At 45.2% G+C, this 18,587-nt stretch overlaps 1 protein-coding gene across 2 annotated transcripts in view; it reads right to left on the bottom strand.

The window, feature by feature from the left end:
- The window catches only part of DGKD (diacylglycerol kinase delta), a 113,555-nt gene extending 95,994 nt beyond the window's left edge, over nucleotides 1-17,561 (bottom strand). For both annotated transcript variants that reach the window (XM_032857525.1, XM_032857527.1), the window contains exon 1: nucleotides 17,385-17,561. In XM_032857525.1, the coding sequence (XP_032713416.1) occupies nucleotides 17,385-17,540 (156 nt within the window). In that variant the 5' untranslated portion in view covers nucleotides 17,541-17,561. The remainder of the gene's footprint in view (nucleotides 1-17,384) is intronic.
- Nucleotides 17,562-18,587: the final 1,026 nt, after the last annotated feature.

Here is an 18,587-nt window from a genome sequence, read left to right as displayed (position 1 = left end):
GATCGAGGGGGTCCCAAAGGGCTGAAGCTCTATTAGTGATCTTAATCACCCAGGTGCCCAAGCACAGCACACTCTGAGGAAACTTTCTGCAAAATATCATAGGGGGCTAATATCCCTAATCAGTACGAGCCTCTAAAATTTGAGAATAAACAATCTTTTTTTTTTTTAAGGCAAAAACTAAAAGAATCTGTTCACAAGAAAAATAAGTAAAAATGGCCCTTAAACACACGAAAATATGTTTGACCTATCTCATTAAAAAAAAAAAAGAAAACTAAACTAAAATACACTATCATCATCAGATTGACAGAAAAAAAAACCAAAAAAACAAAAAAAACAGGTACTGTGGGTGAGGCCATGAGGAAACCAGTACTCTGGGCACCACTGATCCAACAGGGCCTGAGGGGAGTCCTGAGGACAGGGACCTGCCAAAACCTAGCAAACCTACACATCTACCCTTTCACCCTGCACGCCAACTCCAAGAAGCCCATCCCACAGATACTCTGGCAAAGAGCATAAAATGAAGTCTGAAGTCTGTCCAAGGCTATCTGCTGCAAAATATCACAGCAAAAGCCTAAAAATAACGCAAGTGGTTGAATAAGCTATGGTATAGGGGCGCCTGGGTGGCTCAGTGGGTTAATCCGCTGCCTTTGGCTCGGGTCATGATCTCAGGGTCCTGGGATCGCATCCCGCATCGGACTCCCTGCTCAGTGGGGAGCCTGCTTCTCCCTCTGCCTCTGCCTGCCTCTCTGCCTACTTGTGATCTCTCTCTCTCTATCTCTCTCTGTCAAATAAATAAATAAATAAAATTTTTTTAAAAATAAGCTATGGTATATTAAAAACAAAACAGAATACTATACAATTGTAAAAGGAATGAGGAAGATCTTTATACAGCTATGGAATGATCTCCAAATTCTATTAAATGGAAAAAAGAAAGGTGCAGAACACTTATGGAGCCTGCTACCTTTTGTAAAGTGGATGTGTGTGTACATCCACACGTGTCTGCAGAGATAATTAAAAGCAACTATGTGTATATATAATTTTTTTAAATTTCCAAACAGAAACAATGGAAGAATTAACCAAAATAATAAAATAATAAAAATGACTGAATGGTTCCCTCTGGGTGGAGAGGGCCAGAGCAGACGAGACAGGAAGGAAGCCAGCCTTCTAGAAGGTACAGAATTGTAAAAGGACTCCCAGAGAAGGGAGGCGGCCGCCACCTGGCACAGCACCCCGGACAGCTCTCACTGGCCCCTATCTAAGGGCCTCCACAGATGACCCCACTCCATCTACACAAAGACACTCCATCTACACAAAGAATGTGCGCATTCTCATTCCTCACAAACGGGCGGGGAGAAGACAGAGTCAGGGCATGTGCGGGGCCTACTCTGCACCAGGAACTTAGGAAGCCTCGGGATCTCATGATCTTCACTGTGAGGAGTTGCTTCCCCACTTCCTATATGAAGAAACTGAGGTCCAGAGAGGACCGATATCCACAGAGAAGGGACTGACGTGGGGTTCAAACCCAAGTCTGTGTGATTTCACATTTAGATATCAAGTGAAAAAATTTAAAAGTATGCTTGGTGAAAGGTTTTCTTTTGTTTGTTCTTAGAGGTAAGACTAAACCACAGTCACAACTAATTCTCCCACTTCTCTGGGGTGAGCGCATGGACAGATGTGCATGGGTCAGGGCACAACCATCCCCACTGCACACCACGTGGGCAAACCCAACCACCAGCAGCAGGAGCGACTTCCAAGTACGTTCGTGTACACACACACACACACACAAACACACATACACACACGCTGTGGTCCACTCAGCACCACAGCCTCGCAGGGCTGCAGTGAGCCTACAGAGTAAAATCCTTCTCCCCTTGGACCGGTGGAATGAAATGCACTCTTTGTTTCAACAAATATTTATTGAACACTTAAGTGCAAGTACGGCTGGGAATATGATGATGAAAGAGACAGGACCCTTGACCCTTAAGGAAATTGTGCACTGAAAGAGGGATACTTTTACAACATAAAAAGTACCATAGGAATGTGCTTTAAATACTTAGAAGAAAGCAGGGCTTGGGGCTGAGGACAGAGGAAACAAGAAAGACACAATGCTGATGACTGCTTAGACCGGGTGACTGATTAAAACTCCTCTCCCTACTTTTGTGTATGTTCGGAAATTTCCATCAGAGGTAGAGTCAGAAGTGAATGAAACACACCAGAAGCCTGAATGCAAGGCCTGCAGCTGCTACCACTGGAGCTAAGGGCAGCAGCTCCCTGACACCCCAGGTTCCTGACCTGCAGATCCCACCTCAGGGGGTGCTGCCCAGAGCAGGAAATACCCAAGAAGCTGCAAAGTGCTACACAAATGCAAAGCAGTGTTATAACCATCACTACTCAAATGCCTCTTCCCTGGGTCCCACTGCCCCCTTGCCCGTTTTCAGACAGAAGTTGGAAATAGAGTCCTGTGTTAAGCAGCTGCCTCTGGGCTTGCGGGAAGTGCTTTTTCTTCACTTGAGAACACTCAGTCCAGCCACACTGCTAACACCTGCCACTGACATCCTGCGATAACATCCTTCCAGTGTGTTCTCAGTGCGTAAATAAGACAGAAAAGAGGGGTTATGTAATATACAAATTATTTAATAATCTGCTTTTCCAAATATATTGTGACCAGATCCGCTTTTCTGTGTTGCTCTGTAGCCTATTTCATCTTTTCAAGTGCTTAAGGGCACGGAAATAATTCTGAGCAAATCTAAAAAACTGACAGCATTTCATATATGAAATAGTTTCAATGTCAGGTTAAAATATATCTTTTTAAAAAATATGTATCTTATTTATATCAAGACCCTGAACTCTGCTTAGGTAAGTTTAAAGTTATTTTCAATACAAGAGTTAAAAGTTTAAGCAAAGGGGAACATAACTAAGATACTGCATATAATGTATTCATTTATTAGGATACTATGAAATTTAAATCCTACTTATCATGCCCTTTTGTATATCTGGCTCCTTACACTGCATCTGTTTTGATCTGACAGCTGGAACTGTTTCAACTGTGATTCAGGACATTCCAGAAAAAAGCCTAAGGGCAGACTCTTCTCCATCTTCTGCTACCTGCACACAGCACCCTTTATACCCTCCACATCAGGAAACCTCGATTGAAGGACATAGTGTTAAGCTTTTGTTTTTGTTTTCTTTAACAAACAATATGCCCATTTTAGACAATTCAGAAAATTAAAAATAAAATAATACAAACTGCACCACCCCTGGTATCAGGGCACAATCTCTGGCATCAGTTCGGAAACTTTCGTTGTCTTACTTCCTATGCAGTGTTTTGCACACAGCTGAATGGCATTCTGTACACACTGCCTCTCTGTTTCCCCAACATGACAAAGTACCGTCCACATTACTGCCTTCCTCAATCACCCGAATGGCTGCAGTAGACACAAAAGCCGCAACTCGCTCTGCCACTTCCCAGTTGTGCGGCCTGGACACTCAGCCACCATGGTAACCTTCACGCACTTTCAAAAGGGAAGCAAGACCACCTATGCAGGGTGCGTGATGCCAGCACGGAAAAGCTTTGTCAGCTCTGTCATTAACCCACTGAGTTGCTACACTGGGAGGACTATCTCAGGGTTTGCAACTTTTTATATTTAATGCTGCAATAAACATAACGTCATTGTACTTTTTCTTATTTAAGATTTCCTCAGCGAGTGGAGATGCAACATGGGGGGTTAAGGGGGTAGGAGAAGAATAAATGAAACAAGATGGGATTGGGAGGGAGACAGACCATAAGTGACTCTTAATCTCACAAAACAAACTGAGGGTTGCTGGGGGGAGGGGGGTTGGGGCGGTGGGGTTATGGACACTGGGGAGGGTATGTGCTGTGGTGAGTGCTGTGAAGTGTGTAAACCTGGCGATTCACAGACCTGTACCCCTGGGGATAAAAATACATTATATGTTTATTAAAAAAATAAATAATTTAAAAAAAAAAAAGAGTATTTCCTCAGCATACGATTCCACCGGTGGAATTACTGAGTGAAGAGTATGGACCGTCTATGTTTTTCAAATATGTCACCAAATCATTTCCCCAAATGGCTGCACCCGTATGTGCTGCTGGAGAGTGAAGAAGCTACAGGATTTCTATAAACAGCAAAATTCCAGCTCACGCACCATACTGGCTGGATAGAAAAATCTACTTAGACAATTATGACTAGTAGATAGTAAAAATACACTTGGGCAGTTAGACCCATAACTCAGTACTGACAAACCTCGTTTTTACTTGCCCTCTTTAAGTACCTGAAAACATAGAAAAAAGAGATAAAGAACAATTTCTTAGACTTCCTTTTCATTCAGCTTCTGACTACTAATCCATCTTTGTCAAAGAGTTCAAATATAAAGACCACCACGTGGGATTAGACTTAACAAGATGAGTATTTCAAATTTTCCCAAACCATGAAAAGAACTGAACCAAGTTCACACCCCATACTTGAAATATGGAGAGTTCTAGGACAAAAGAAATTCAGAAATACAGATATTTCCTTTCAAACCCTTCAAATGTGTAACTGTCTCATAAACATCCATAAGAATGATTCTATTATCAATCCTTCTATGAATTCCACTGAGACCACTCCAAAATAATCAAGATTACCAACCAATTCTGAGAAGCTTACAGCTAATTTTAAGTATTACAGGGTATGCAGCTTGAAAGGCCAAATCCAGCTGGAAAAAAAGTGGCCCTCTTCAACAAACGATGCTGGGATACCCACATGCAAAAGACTGAAAGTGGACCCTTACCTCACACCATATAAAAAAAATTAACACAAAAAGAGCTAAAACAATAAAACTCTTGGAAGAAAACACTGAAGTACATTTTCATGACCTTGGATTTGGCAATGGTTTTTCAAATATAACACCAAAAACACAAGCAAGAAAAGAAAAACATAAACTGGACTTCTCTAAAATGTAAAACTTTTGGAAAAAAAATTTTTTTAACTTTTGTGCATCGAAAGACACTATAAAGACTGTGAAAGGAGGGGTATGTGGGTGGCTCAGTCAGTTAAGCTTCTTACTCTCAGTTTCAGCTTGGGTCATGATCTGGGGTCATGAGATCAAACATTACATCAAGCTCCATGCAGAGTCTGCTTGGGATTCTTCCCCTCTCCCTCTCTCTCCCCTTCTGCTCCTCCCCCCACTCACATGCACACTCACTCTCTCTCTCTCTCTCTCAAATAAATAATACCAATCTTTTTTTAAAAAAGACAGTGAAAAGAGAACCCACAAAATGGGAAAAAGTTCATTGATCTGAATTTACTGAATACTGAAGGGCCCAGTATTCAGAATATATAAAGAACCTCACAACTCAACAACAAAACGATAACCCAACTTAAATATGGGCAAAGGGGGGCACCTGGGTGGCTCAGTGGGTTAAGCCGCTGCCTTCGGCTCAGGTCATGATCTCAGGGTCCTGGGATCGAGTCCCGCATTGGGCTCTCTGCTCAGCAGGGAGCCTGCTTCCCTCTCTCTATCTCTCTCTCTCTGCCTGCCTCTCTGTCTACTTGTGATCTCTCTCTGTCAAATAAATAAATAAAATATTTTTTAAAATAAATAAATAAATAAAAATAAAAATGGGCAAAGGACTGAAATAGACATTTCTCCAAAGATACACAAGAGGCCAACAAGCATATGAAAATATGCTCAACATCATTAGTCACTAAGGAAATGCAAATCAATACCAGGAGATGTCACTTCACAGCCACCAGGATGGCCATAATAAAAAAGAAAAAAGAAAAGAAAAGAAAACAAGTGTGGGCAACTGCAGAAAAACCAGAACCCTCCTACATTGCTGTTGTGCTTTTGGAAATGTAAGATGGCATGGCCATTGTGGGAAACAATTTAGAGGTTCCTCAATAAGATATACACATAACCACCCAACAATTTCACTCCTTGGGTAAATACTCAAAAGAACTAGAAACAGACATTCAACAAATAACTTGTTCATAGCAGCTCTATTCTATCCACAACAGCCAAATAGTAGTAGCAATTCGATATGTATCAACAGATGAAGGGATAAACAAAATGTGGTATATCCATACAATGGCATACTATTTGTCTATAAAAAGGAATGAGGCACTGATACATGCTACAACATGGATGAATTTTGAAAACATCATGCTAAGGGAAAGATGCCAGACACAAAAGGCCATATATTATATGATTCCATTTATATGAGATATCTAGAAAAGGCAAATCCACGGAGACAGAAGGCAGATGAGTAGCTGGGGAAGAAGAGGGAATGGGGAGTGACTACTTAATGGGAAAGGGGTTTCCTAGGGGATAAAAAAAATATGGAACTAAATACTGGTGATGGTTGCACAACACTGTTAATACCTAATGCCACTGACCTGTATACATTTAAAATGGTTAAAGTGAGGGGGTACCTGGCTGGCTCAGCTTATAAAGTATGTGACTCTTGATCTCAGGGTCATGAGTTCAAGCCCCACATTGGGAACAGAGCCTACTTAAAAATAAAGAAGTAAAACAAAATAAAAGTAAATAAAATTTTTTTAAAATAAAATGGTTAAAATGGTAAATAAAGAAAAAGAACAAGAGTGCCCCTCTCCCATCTTGCAATAAGGGACAATGCACCACTTGGCCTGGATCCTGGGGTGTACTTCACCATCACGGGGCAAGAGGAGCCAGGCTTAGGAAAACTACCACAACCCAGGCACCTTCACCTTCAGATGGAGAAGAGCAGAGCCAGCCAAAAGCGGGTGGCAGGTGACCCAAAGCATCACACTACTCAGACTGAGGCGGCAGGGAGAGCCGGCCCAGAGCAGCACAGGCACAGCACTGGACCTGCGACCAATTTCGGGCAGGACTCACATTCCCCCCAGCAGCCAAACACACAGTTAATGGCACTTCAAACCCGAAGACCGGAAAAAACATTCCAGGACTGATAAATCAAAACAAGACAGAGAGGGGGAGGGGTGGGCTGAAGATATATTATAAAGCACATGCATAAATCTAAATGAATTTATTACAGAAACCAGAAGACCATTTTAGCAAATATGTGCTTCTTGTTTTTAGATTACAGGAAGACACTGACTCTATTAAAAAATTAGTTTTTTCAAGGACAGGGAGCACCAAAATGAGAACAGGATGAAATTAAAGCACAACAAGCTGCGATACAGGACATGATTAGAAAAGGAAGCAAAAATAATCACACCCCAGCAAAATTAAAATCCACATATAAGGAGTTAAAGGGGAAAACGTACACTGCAGGAAATGTCATTGGTCATGTACAAGACAAAAAGTGAGAGACCTCAGAAAGCTGCAGGATACAGTGCAGAGAAGACAAGACTGGGAAGAGCTCACCCACAAAGTGATGAAGCACAGATGAACCCACAAACAATAAGAACCACAGAAAAGGAACACAAAATAAATGGAGATGCAAAACTGAGAGGTACAAACCCAAAAAAGGAAAAGCAAAGCCCCACCAGGTTGATGTGCTAAACTCACTGGGCACTGCCTGTCCCGGACACCTCAGCCCCAGCCCATCATGACCTACAGCCCCACCTCTGGGAGCTAGCCCAAAGATGAAACGACCGATCAAGGCACAGCAAGCAAATGCTCACAGGCCAAAGAGCCACCGTGAAGGGGCTCCCCTAGGAAAAAGTGGACAATTTAAGCATCAAAAGGAATGACTACCACTGATTGTAAAACACTGAATAAAAAGAATAAATCCACAGTGACAAAGAGTGAGACAGCGAGGGAGAACAGAAAGGGAGCGTTTGCCTCCATTGGAGAGGATTCTTCTACCAAATCCTTGCTTTGAAAATTGGTAATTAAACAGGAAGAAACCAGCAATTACCCTGCCTTTTTTTTTAGGAGAAACTGTAGCTCTTCCCCAGTTGAAGTGGGAAAAATTTACAGAATACCAACAGACAAATGTGGAAGAGAGGACAGAAAAGGGGGAATCTCCATTTTGCAAACTCGTAATTGGTTCAGGAAACTCTTAGGCATGAACGCTGAAAACTGTTAAAGAGAAGTAGATTTGCTTGGTGCCCAAGAACCACCTCACAGGTTCCCTCCTGACACAGAGGGAAATCCACACTTCCAATGGAAATATCTAGCGTCTCCACATAAAGCAAATGATGACACAGCAGAGGAGACAGCCTGACAGGACACTGAACATCCCAATCAAGGAAATTTGCCCAAACGTCAACCTGAATAGAATCAAGTCTTCAAAACTCTCACTTCCAATTTACGGCAAACAAAAGGATCAAAGAAGCCACAAGGAAACAACCAAAAAAAATCCAGACACAGATTTTACAAGACCACTGCCCTTGTCTCTCCAATTCATCCATGTCATAGTGGGGAGGAGGAGAAAGTGCCTGTGGGGAGTATTTGAAGCTCAGAGACTGAAGAGGTACAACAAAATATAAAGCAACAATTTTGATTGTTACATGATCCCCCAAGGGAGGCTATAAAAGACATTTTGGTTCAACTGGGGGAATCTAAAAATCATGTGCTTATTTTAGATATTAGAAAATTACAATTAATTTTTAGGTATAATAATGGTGTATAGGAAAACATCCTTATTTTTAGAAGTCCCTATCTTTAGGAGTTTAGGTAGAATAACGATATACTTTAAAATGTCATTTTTATGAGCTGCATGCTGAGCTATCCAGGTGTAAACTATTGTGATACCTGTAGGTTACTTTCAAAAGATTTAGCAGATTACTTATATTCAACACATATAGATAAAGCATTTTTGGCAATACATTAACAATTATTGATTCTTGGTAGTAAGTATATTAGGCATACACTGTACTATTATTCTTTTTAAATTTTTCATAATTAAAAATTGAAAAAGAGCCTTCCTTGCAAAGGTATTCTCCACAGAATATACGATACAACCATTACAAGGGGTAAGAATAAAGAGATTTTAACAACACAGAGAAATGCTTGTAACATTAAAGTGAAAATTTACATATACTTTCATTCCAATTCTGTTAAACATACCCAGAAAAATACTCTGTAAGGAAATAAAAAAGTAACAGTAATGATAGTGCAGGTGGACCTCTGGATGCTGAAATCAGGATCTTACTTTCTTCCCCTCCCCTCCCCTCCTCTTCCTTCCAAGCTTCTTCCACTTCCTTCTCTGACTGGTCCACCCCCTGCTCTGGCCTCATCCTAAAGCCAGTGGCTGAGCTGAGTGGGCCCTCCCTCCCACAGTCCCACTGCTCCCTCTCTCAGGCTCTGGGAACCACTCCCACTGCTGCCACATGACTATCAAGGGACAAGGTAGGACCCAGTAGGAAGAGGTGCCATCTGGAATCTACGAGGCTTGGGTGGCTTCATGGCACCCTGGCAAGCCACCTAACTGCCCGCCCCTCACCTGTGAAATTGGGATAGTTGAGAATAAGAGGAGCCAGGGAACCACTGCAGGTAGAGCTCCTTATCTCAGAGAAGAGCTCCATTAACCAGTCAACAGAACCACAACCCTCCTCTTCCCCAGCACCCACACCAAACCATCACTAAGTTCTACCAATGCCAAATCCAACGAACTCTATCACCACCACCACAGCCTTGACCCAGGCTACCAGCTCCCATTCAGGTGGCCACAACAGAGCCAGAGTGATCCTTTCAACATAGACCAGATTACGTCTCACTCCTTCCTAGAACCTTAAAGCAGGGATGGCTGGCTGGCTCAGTCAGCAGAACATGCGACTCTTGATCTTGGGGTCATGAGTTCGAGACCCATATTGAATATAGGGATTACTAAAAAAACAAAATAACAAAACAAAATCTTCAAGCAATAGCACCTCACTCCTACAGAGCCCCCTAACACAGCCTCCTACCCAGCTCCCCAGCCTCATGTCCCTATCAAGGTCGCCTTAGGTCTTGCCAACTCTATCCACATCAGCTTTCTTTTAGCCCTTTGACTTCCCCAAGCTCCCTCTGGCCACAGATCTTTTGTATATCTCTTTGACCAGCTACATCCTCCTCATTCTTTTATTAATCCTTTAAAAAAAAATCATTTTCATTATAAAATAGCATACATAATAAGTCCACAGAACAAATACTGATAATGACCACAAATTGAGAACCCACCACCTACAGCAAGGAAAAGAACACAACCAGCACTCTGGGAGCATCTTCTCTAATGGACTATCCAATCACTACCCGTATTTTCCCATTATCCAGACTTCTTTGGTAATCATTTCTTTGCATGCAAGCTTAAAGACACAAGCAGGCAAGACTAAACACCTTATGTCCTATCCATTCCATCCTGGATATAAATGGAATCATATACAAAATTCTTTCATGTCTGGTTTTTTGCCCAGACTACATTAATGCTATGATTAATCCTAAGTCAGCAGGTAGCAGCAGTTCATTTTCACTGATGCATAATATTCTCTTGTAAGACCATACCATAATTTACTCATCCATTCTACTGCTGACTGATGTTTGCGTCTTTCCACTCTTGAGCTATTATAAAAAACACACTAGTAATAGTCTTGTACTCTTGGGGTACATTAGCTCACATAAGCTATTAGATACATACACCTAGAAGTAGAATTGCTGAAACATAGGGTATACATTTGTTCAACTTTAACAGACACTGCCAAAATGTCTTCTAATGTGGTGTTACCAAATTAATATTCCCACCAACAGCAGCCAAGCTTTCCCTTGCTCCACATCCTTCCTAACACCCAGAAAGACACATTAAATGAAGAGGTGCACAGGGCAGGGTATGGAGAGTGAGGAGAAGCAGAGCTTCCATGCCCACTCTGGGCATGCAAACCACACACACACTCACACATTCACACACACACACTACTGAGCTCACCAACCCAGAAACTCCCGGAATCTCCTTGTTAAAGAGGTTTTATAACTCAATCTTCAAACCCCCTCTGCTCCAAGGAAGTTGGGGGTAAGGCTGAAAGTTCACACTTTGCATCACTTGTTTGGTCTTTCTGGTGACCACCTCCCATCCTGAAGCTATCTAGGAGTCCCATCACAAGTAACCCCATTAGCATAAATTCAGGTATAGCCAAAAGGGGCTCATTATGAATAATAAAAGACAATCTTATCACTCACGGTCCAAGTGAACATGAATTTTAGAGGGACACTATTCCAACTATTCCTGACCTCAAGGTAAAAAGCAGCCAGCCCCAGATGCCAGCTCACTTCCGCAGACCTTCATCCTCCCCAGTCCCAGCCCTATAATACTGCATTTTCTTAACAGCTGCCTCATATTAACAGATGTGCTTGGCAGAAGACTGGTCAGTTAACTCAGCCCACCATTACCAGGAGCAGAAGTCACTTTATCCTACTCATCTCCCCCAAATGCCCCCCTCCCAGGATCAGATCAAAATTACCTGTTACATCCTCTCAAAGCACCCTGGCTATCACCAGCCTAATGCTCATCCCTGTCACAATGCCACACTAACTATACAATTGCCTTACTAATGTCTGTCTTATCTTCAGACTGTTAGCTCCAGAGGTATTTATGATTGTGGTTCAGTAAGGTACCCCAAGTGCCTAGTACACTTAATATTTGCTGAGTTAAAATGAATCTGTGGGGAAAAAAAATGAATCTGTAAAATAAGAAAAATAATGACTAGCCCATGGTATTCCCACTCGTATTCAATAAATTAACTTTTTTTTTTTTTTTTTAAAGATTTTTTTAATTTATTTTTTTGTCAGAGAGAGAGAGAGCGTGAGAGTGAGCACAGGCAGATAGAGCGGCAGGCAGAGGCAGAGCGAGAAGCAGGCTTCCCTCGGAGCAAGGAGCCCGATGTGGGACTCGATCCCAGGACTCTGGGATCATGACCTGAGCCGAAGGCAGCTGCTTAACCAACTGAGCCACCCAGGCGCCCCAATAAATTAACTTTTTAAAATGATTTTCATTGCTAATTGTTTGCCACATTCATTTATATTTGCTCTCCTGGCTGCTAGAGATGATGAATCAGCCGGCTTAAGCTGGGGGAGGAGGGGTTCAGGGAGAATGATTAAAAAGGCAGAAATAATCATAAAAGAAACCATTTACTGAAGGTTGATGATATGTCAGGCCCTATGGTAAGTATACGAAGACTGTCCCATTTACTTCTATGACTTAACATCATCATTTCTATTTTAGGGATCTGACTACTCCTATTTCCTTTCTATTTTGCAGATATGGAAATCGAGGCTCAAGAACACATTTATTGTCACTGCCACCAACCCAGGAACAGGTATTTTCCCTGTTTCAGATGAGGAAACCAAGTCTTGAGAGGTCTAGGATACTGTCTATGATATGTCAGGTCTCACAAGTGGGAGAGAAGGGTGTGAATCAACTTCGTTTAACACCAGAGTTCAGGCTATTAAATATACACATGAGCTTTAAAACTTTTCGTATGACTACACAGCCGCTATACACAGGATGGCTATGATCAAGAAGTAACTGCAGGCGTGGAGACACTGGAACCCTCACACACTGCTGGGGGAATGTAAAATGCTGCAGTCGCTCTGGAAAAGAGTATGGTAGTTTTTAAAAAAAAAAAAAAACAACTACTCCCAGATAGACATCCACGAGAAATGACCCACGTGTCCAACAGAAACACGGACGTGAATGTTCACAGCAGCCTCATCCAGAATAGCCAAAAGTGGAAATAATCCAAATGCTCACACTGCAACACGGATGAACTTTGAACACTTATCGTTAATGAAAGAAGCCAGACACAAAAGGCACGTACTGCATGATTCTATGTATGCGAAACGTCCAGAATCAGCAAATCCTCAAGACAGAAAGTAGATGAGCAGTTGTCTAAGGCCGAGAGAATTGAGAAGGAATGAGGAACGGATGCTAATGGTTATGGGGTTTATTTTGGGGGTGATGAAAACATTCTAAAATTGACTGTGGTAATGGTTGCACAATTGTGCATATATTACAAACCACTGAACTACACACTTTAAAGGAGTTAACTGCGTGGTGTGTGAACTACATCTTTATAAAGCTATTTTTTTAAGTCTTTTACAACGTAAACATTTTGTCTAATATCTGCTAGTCTTCATTTCACAATGGGAAAAATGCTTTGTTTAAATTTGAAATCAGGGAAGCACCTGGGTGGCTCAGTGGGTTAGGCCTCTGCCTTCAGCTCAGGTCATGAGCTCAGGGTCCTGGGATTGAGCCCCACTTGGGGCTGTCTGCTCAGCAGGGAGCCTGCTTCCCCTCCTCCCTCTGCCTGCTTCTCTGCCTACTTGTGATCTCTCTTTCTCTGTCAAATAAATAAATAAAATATTTTTAAAAATTATATCACTTAATAAATAAATAAATAAAAATTGAAATCAGGAATATGAGTGAGCACTTTTGTGCACAAAGCCAAAAATGTAACTTTTTTAAAACTCTGAAATAGATGAAACTCTATCTTAACTGATAATGTATCACAGAATCACACTGTTCTTTATTCAAATTTAAGAATACTTTATAATATGCTAATGAATTAATCTACCACTGTATTAGCCCCATCTTCTTTTTCCACTCTAACTAGGAGGTCCTACAGAGTCGTTATTGCTCTTTACAGTTAGGAAACACAAATGAAGTAATGTGTTTGTTGGGCACAGTTGGAACTTTGGAAAATATCAGACAAGCGTGAAATGCTAAACTACTAAACGACCATGTCAAATCTCCACTCATCAAGTTTTCATAATGCTAAAGACTTGGGGAAAAGTTGTTGGGTTTTTTTTTTAGATTTTTTTTTTTTATTTATTTGACAGAGATCACAAGTAGGCAGAGAGGCAGGCAGAGAGAATAAGAGGAAGAAGCAGGCTCCCTGCTAAGCAGAGAGCCCAATGCAGGGTTCGATCCCAGGACCCTGGGGTCATGAACCGAGCTGGAAGCAGAAGCTTTAAACCTCTGAGCCACCCAGGCACCCCTTGGGGAAAAGTTTTTAAAAAGAACCCCATAAACTAAAGATTTCTTTGGGGTTTGGGAAAGCATCTCTTGACACCTATGTCATAAGGACTTGTTCCTCAAAGTCTGGTCCATGGGCCAGCAGCAGCAGCATCTCCTGAGAGCTGATTAAAATGCAGACTCTTGGGGCACCTGGGTGGCTCAGTGGGTTAAGCCTCTGCCTTCGGCTCAGGTTATGATCCCAGGGTCCTGGGATCAAGCCCCGCATCGGGCTCCCAGCTCAGCAGGGAGCCTGCTTCCTCCTCTCTCTCTGCTGCCTGTCTCTCTGCCTACTTGTGATCTCTGTCAAATAAATAAATAAAATCTTTAAAAAAAAAAAATGCAGGCTCTTGGGCCCCATCCTGGACTTACTCAACCAGAATCTGCATTTTTAACACGATCCCCAGGGGATACGCCTGAACATTAAAATCTGAGAAGCACTGTCGTAAGATCCTTCCCTTCCTTTTTCCACGAAGACAGCTCTTAGCTTGTACTGGACTGGTATTTCAAAAACTTGTCCTCAGTTCCATTCCCTGATCTTCTGCTCTACTCCAAATTGCAGAGAGGTTGACCCCTAACAGGCCGGGTTTCCCAAGCAAGAGGAGGATGGGGTAAGACTCCAGCAGCAGCTGTGCCCTCTGAAGGCACCAGGGCCCATCAGACAACCCCGGGCAGTTCAGTCTCTTGGCAGGTGGGAGTTGCTCCTGGGGTCAGAAATGCCGCCTCCTCCCTCTGTCCTCCAAACTCAGGGGTGACAGTGGTTTCCTACTTGTTGCCTCATCTCAGGATTGCTTCACTGGCCACTAGCTACATCCTCGGTTCTCAATCACTTGTACAACCACTCCCCTACATTAAAGTCCCTCTGTTTTAAAGATTTTTTTTAATTTGAGAGGGAGAAAGAGAAGGAGAGAGAGCATGTGGGAGTACAAGCAGCAGTGGGGGTGGGGGGGACAGGAGGGGCGGGGAGCAGAAGGGAGGAGAAGCAGACTCCCCACTGAGCAGGGACCCCCCCCCCCAACTCAGAGACACAGACTCACTTGATCTCAGGACCCTGAGATCATTACCTGAGTCTAAGTCAGACACTTAATCAACTGAGCCACCCAGGTGCCCCACATTCCCTGTTTTAAATACTTCAAGTGGTTTCAGCTTTCCCGTTTAGTCCCCAAATGATCCCCCGTACCATTTTGGATATTTCTCTTATGCACCACATATACCAGAGCAATTTTCTGAATGGCTTATCTGCTTTAAAAAACTGGGGGGAGCTATTGCACACAAAAAACCTCACATTTCTCACATTCAGACAATCTCTAACAACATGAAAAAAAAATTAGCCTTAAGCTATTTGTACAGCAGATGTGACTGTATTCAGCAACTCAAATCCTCAGGGTGTATTTTTAACACACTACCCATCACTCCTCCTCAACCAGAACAGCTGGTAAGTACAGCAGCTATTGTTTTGTTTTTTTTTTTGGGGGGGGGGAACACCTCCTAAAGAACAGAATTCTGGACAACACTGGAATCTCTGAGAGATCTAATATTAATCACTCATAAATCCCATGATCTACCCCACACTGGGCACATACAAGGATCCAGGACCAAACAACAGGGGAGAGCAACTCTTAGTATCATTTACGGCTATATGGAGATCTTCCTACAAGCACATCTGACTGGTCACTCCCATGCTCTGAATAACCATCAGCAGCTCCCTCTTGCCCAAGGCCAAAAACCCAATTCCACAGCCTGCCCTTTAAAATCCAGCCCAATCTACCTTTCCAGCCTCTTCCTATTTCCTCTCAACCTGACCCACTCACCTTCAGATCATTCCCAGGTGTGCCTAAACCTTTAGATACAGTATGTGTCAATATGCATCAACTATGTGGAAAGTGCTTCCTTCCCCAATTAACTTGGCAAACTTTTTCCCTCAAGATCTGTTTTAAAGGCGACCTCGCCCCCCCCCATGCCACAGTAGGTGGATTCTCTGTCCTCTGAGCCTCCACAGGACTTACTAGGTCATACTGTCACATGCATAGATGTCCATCTCCTACAGACTAAGATCCAGACTCCTACTGTCCATCTTAGGATCCTGACCATGGTTCAAATCCAGATCCACCTTTCCTACCTGTGACACCCTGGGCAAGTCACTTCACATCTCCACCTCGATTTCCAATCCCCTGAGATGGGGATGATAGGTAATACCCAGCTCAATGGGTTCTCACTAGTACTAAATGAGTTACAGCACATGTAGACTGCTGTAAAGTTAACCCAAGAAAAGTGCCTGGCACATTGCCTGGTAAGCGCTGAAGAACTGCTCTCATTACAATTATTACTATTACCGTTATGCCTGGAAAAAAGGAGGTGTCCAATACCTATCTGCACAATAACTGGAACACTTCCCAATAAACTTGTCTGTAACACGTACAGACCCAAGATTACCCCCATCGCAAGTATCAGAGGCTGACAGAGGGTAAAGCAAGAAATGGCTCCCACAGTGAAAGTGTCAGCTAAACACAACTGGCCCCGGAGGAGAAGCGCACTGCAGCAGAATGAGAGAGTCTGTGCCAGCTGGATCGGCCGGGGCTGCCCACAGAGCCAGCATGCCCTCAGCCACCTGTCCAGCCACCTGCCCCAGGCAGCCGTGTTCTAACAGCAAGGGCTCACCTGTAGCCAAAACCATAACCAGTTTGCAACGGGAACCGCAAAGGGAAAACAAAGGGCGCAACTTTCCTCCCGCAGAAAGGAAATGCGTCTTTCTGCAGCGAATATTTAGCGTCTGGAAGTTCTCCGCCGAGTTAGGTGCCCAGCGGGTGCGCAGCCAGGGAAAGCCCCCTCTCCCCGCTTTCCCCAGAGGGAAGGAGAGCGGGTCAGAGAACGAGCATCCCTTGTCTTAAGGGCACGAAAACACATGCGAGTCAAGGAAGAGCCCCCACACGCCCAGTCCCGTTGGATTTCCCAGGGGACCACAGGTGAGTCTGCGGGGCACCCAGCGGGAAATGACCGGGTCAGTCCTCAGAAACGAGCAGTACCCGGGGTTAGGGGAGCGTGCGTTCGCGGGGCGCGGCCAGCAGCACCCATTTTTGGTGCGCTCGCCCCCCGCCTCTAGGCCTCCGCTTCCTCCCGGTCCTTGCAGCGCGGGGCTTCCTCGCGGCCCACCCGCGGCAGGCGCCCCTGGTCCCGGCGCCCCGCCCCACCCGCTCGGCCCCGCGCGGAGCCCACCTGCTCTCCCGGCCCGGGGTCCCCGCCGCCGCCCCGCCCGGACGACGCGCTGAGCCCCGGCGCGGGGCGGGGCGCCTGGCCCGTTACCCCATGAGGCGCGCTCCGCCCGGACGGCGGCGCCCGGCGGGATTCCGGGCCGGGCAGGGCCGGGCCTGAGCGGCTCTCGGGCAGGGCCGCGGGCCTCACGGGGCTGCCGCGGCGTGAGGGGCGCGCGCCCGGGCCGCCGCCGCGGGCTCACCTTCTGGCGGATCTGGCCCGACGTGGACACCTTGCGGATGAGCTTCTGCGGGGAGCCGGGCTCTGCCTCGGGCTCGCTGTCGGACGACTCCTCAGGCGGCGGCGGCGGAGGTGGTTGCGGCGGACCCGGCGGAGGGGCGCCCGCCGCCGCCGCCATGCTGCCGGGCCAGCGCGCGCACAGCGGGCGGGGGCGGGGCCGGGGGCGGGGTCTGGAGGGCGGGGCCTGTTCGGGCGGGGGCGGGCCCGGGGCCTGGGCGGGCCCCCCACGCCGTCTCGCCGCGCCCCCTGCCGGCCGCGCGCGCAGCCGCAGACGGAGCCGCGCTCGGGCCCGTCCGTCGCCACTACCCCCCCACTCCATGTCTCCTGGTCCCCGGTCTTAACGTCTGTTGTTTTCCGTCTAGGACACAATTTGTGTGGTGTTTTTGTCTCTGTGTTCACTTTTTTTTTTTTTTTTAATCTTTAGTCTTCCCGTTCAAGAATATAAGTGATCTCCAGGAGGCGCGGACCGTCCTGCCTTGCCCTGCATCGTGTCGCCAGCATCTAAAGCAGGGTCTGGCATTTAGAACTTAGTTTGCACCATAAACAATTGGGAGTGGATGGATGCATGCAGGAGTGAGGAAAGAGAAGAAAGTCCTAGCGTCTGGGATGCCCGAACGGGATACACAACTCCATCTGGGAAGGCTTCCGGGAGAAATGATGCCTGAGAGAAGCAAGGGGCTAGTAGGAGTTAGCCCTGACAGGAGAGTGGTGTTCCAGGAGGAAGGACCAGGCTGGGCAAAGTCCCGGAGGCGAGACAGAACAAGTGTCCAGGAGAAAACGGAAGTCGCACATAGCCTGAAGGGAGCAAAATAACAAGAAGGGATGAGCCTGGGGGCCAGCCGGTCAGATAGGGCTTTGTAAACTTGATAAAGGGGTTAGTCCTGAGTATTAACAGGAAGCCCTTGGCAGGGCTGGGTCACAAAGCTGGGGCCTGTGATCCAGGCTTTGAAGTAATCAGGGCAGGTGGCTGCCCTGGGTCATTGGGAGGGGCCACAGAGATAGAGAAGTGGACTCAGGAGGGGAGTGATCTGTAGGTGGAGGCAGGAGGCATAGGTGAGTGGGGTGAGGCCCCGTGGGCTAGCCAGGAAGTGCCAGATGATGATAGCGGGGTAGGTGGAGCCTTCCTGGGAGGGCACAAAAGAGTACACTTGTTTTCGCTGCTAGA

The sequence above is a fragment of the Lontra canadensis genome, unplaced genomic scaffold, assembly GCF_010015895.1.
Source record: "Lontra canadensis isolate GAN:19392208 unplaced genomic scaffold, GSC_riverotter_1.0 scaffold13, whole genome shotgun sequence".
Lineage (NCBI taxonomy): Eukaryota > Metazoa > Chordata > Mammalia > Carnivora > Mustelidae > Lontra > Lontra canadensis.
Note: the sequence above shows the minus strand (reverse complement) of the source record. Positions and strands in the feature narration are given on the sequence as shown.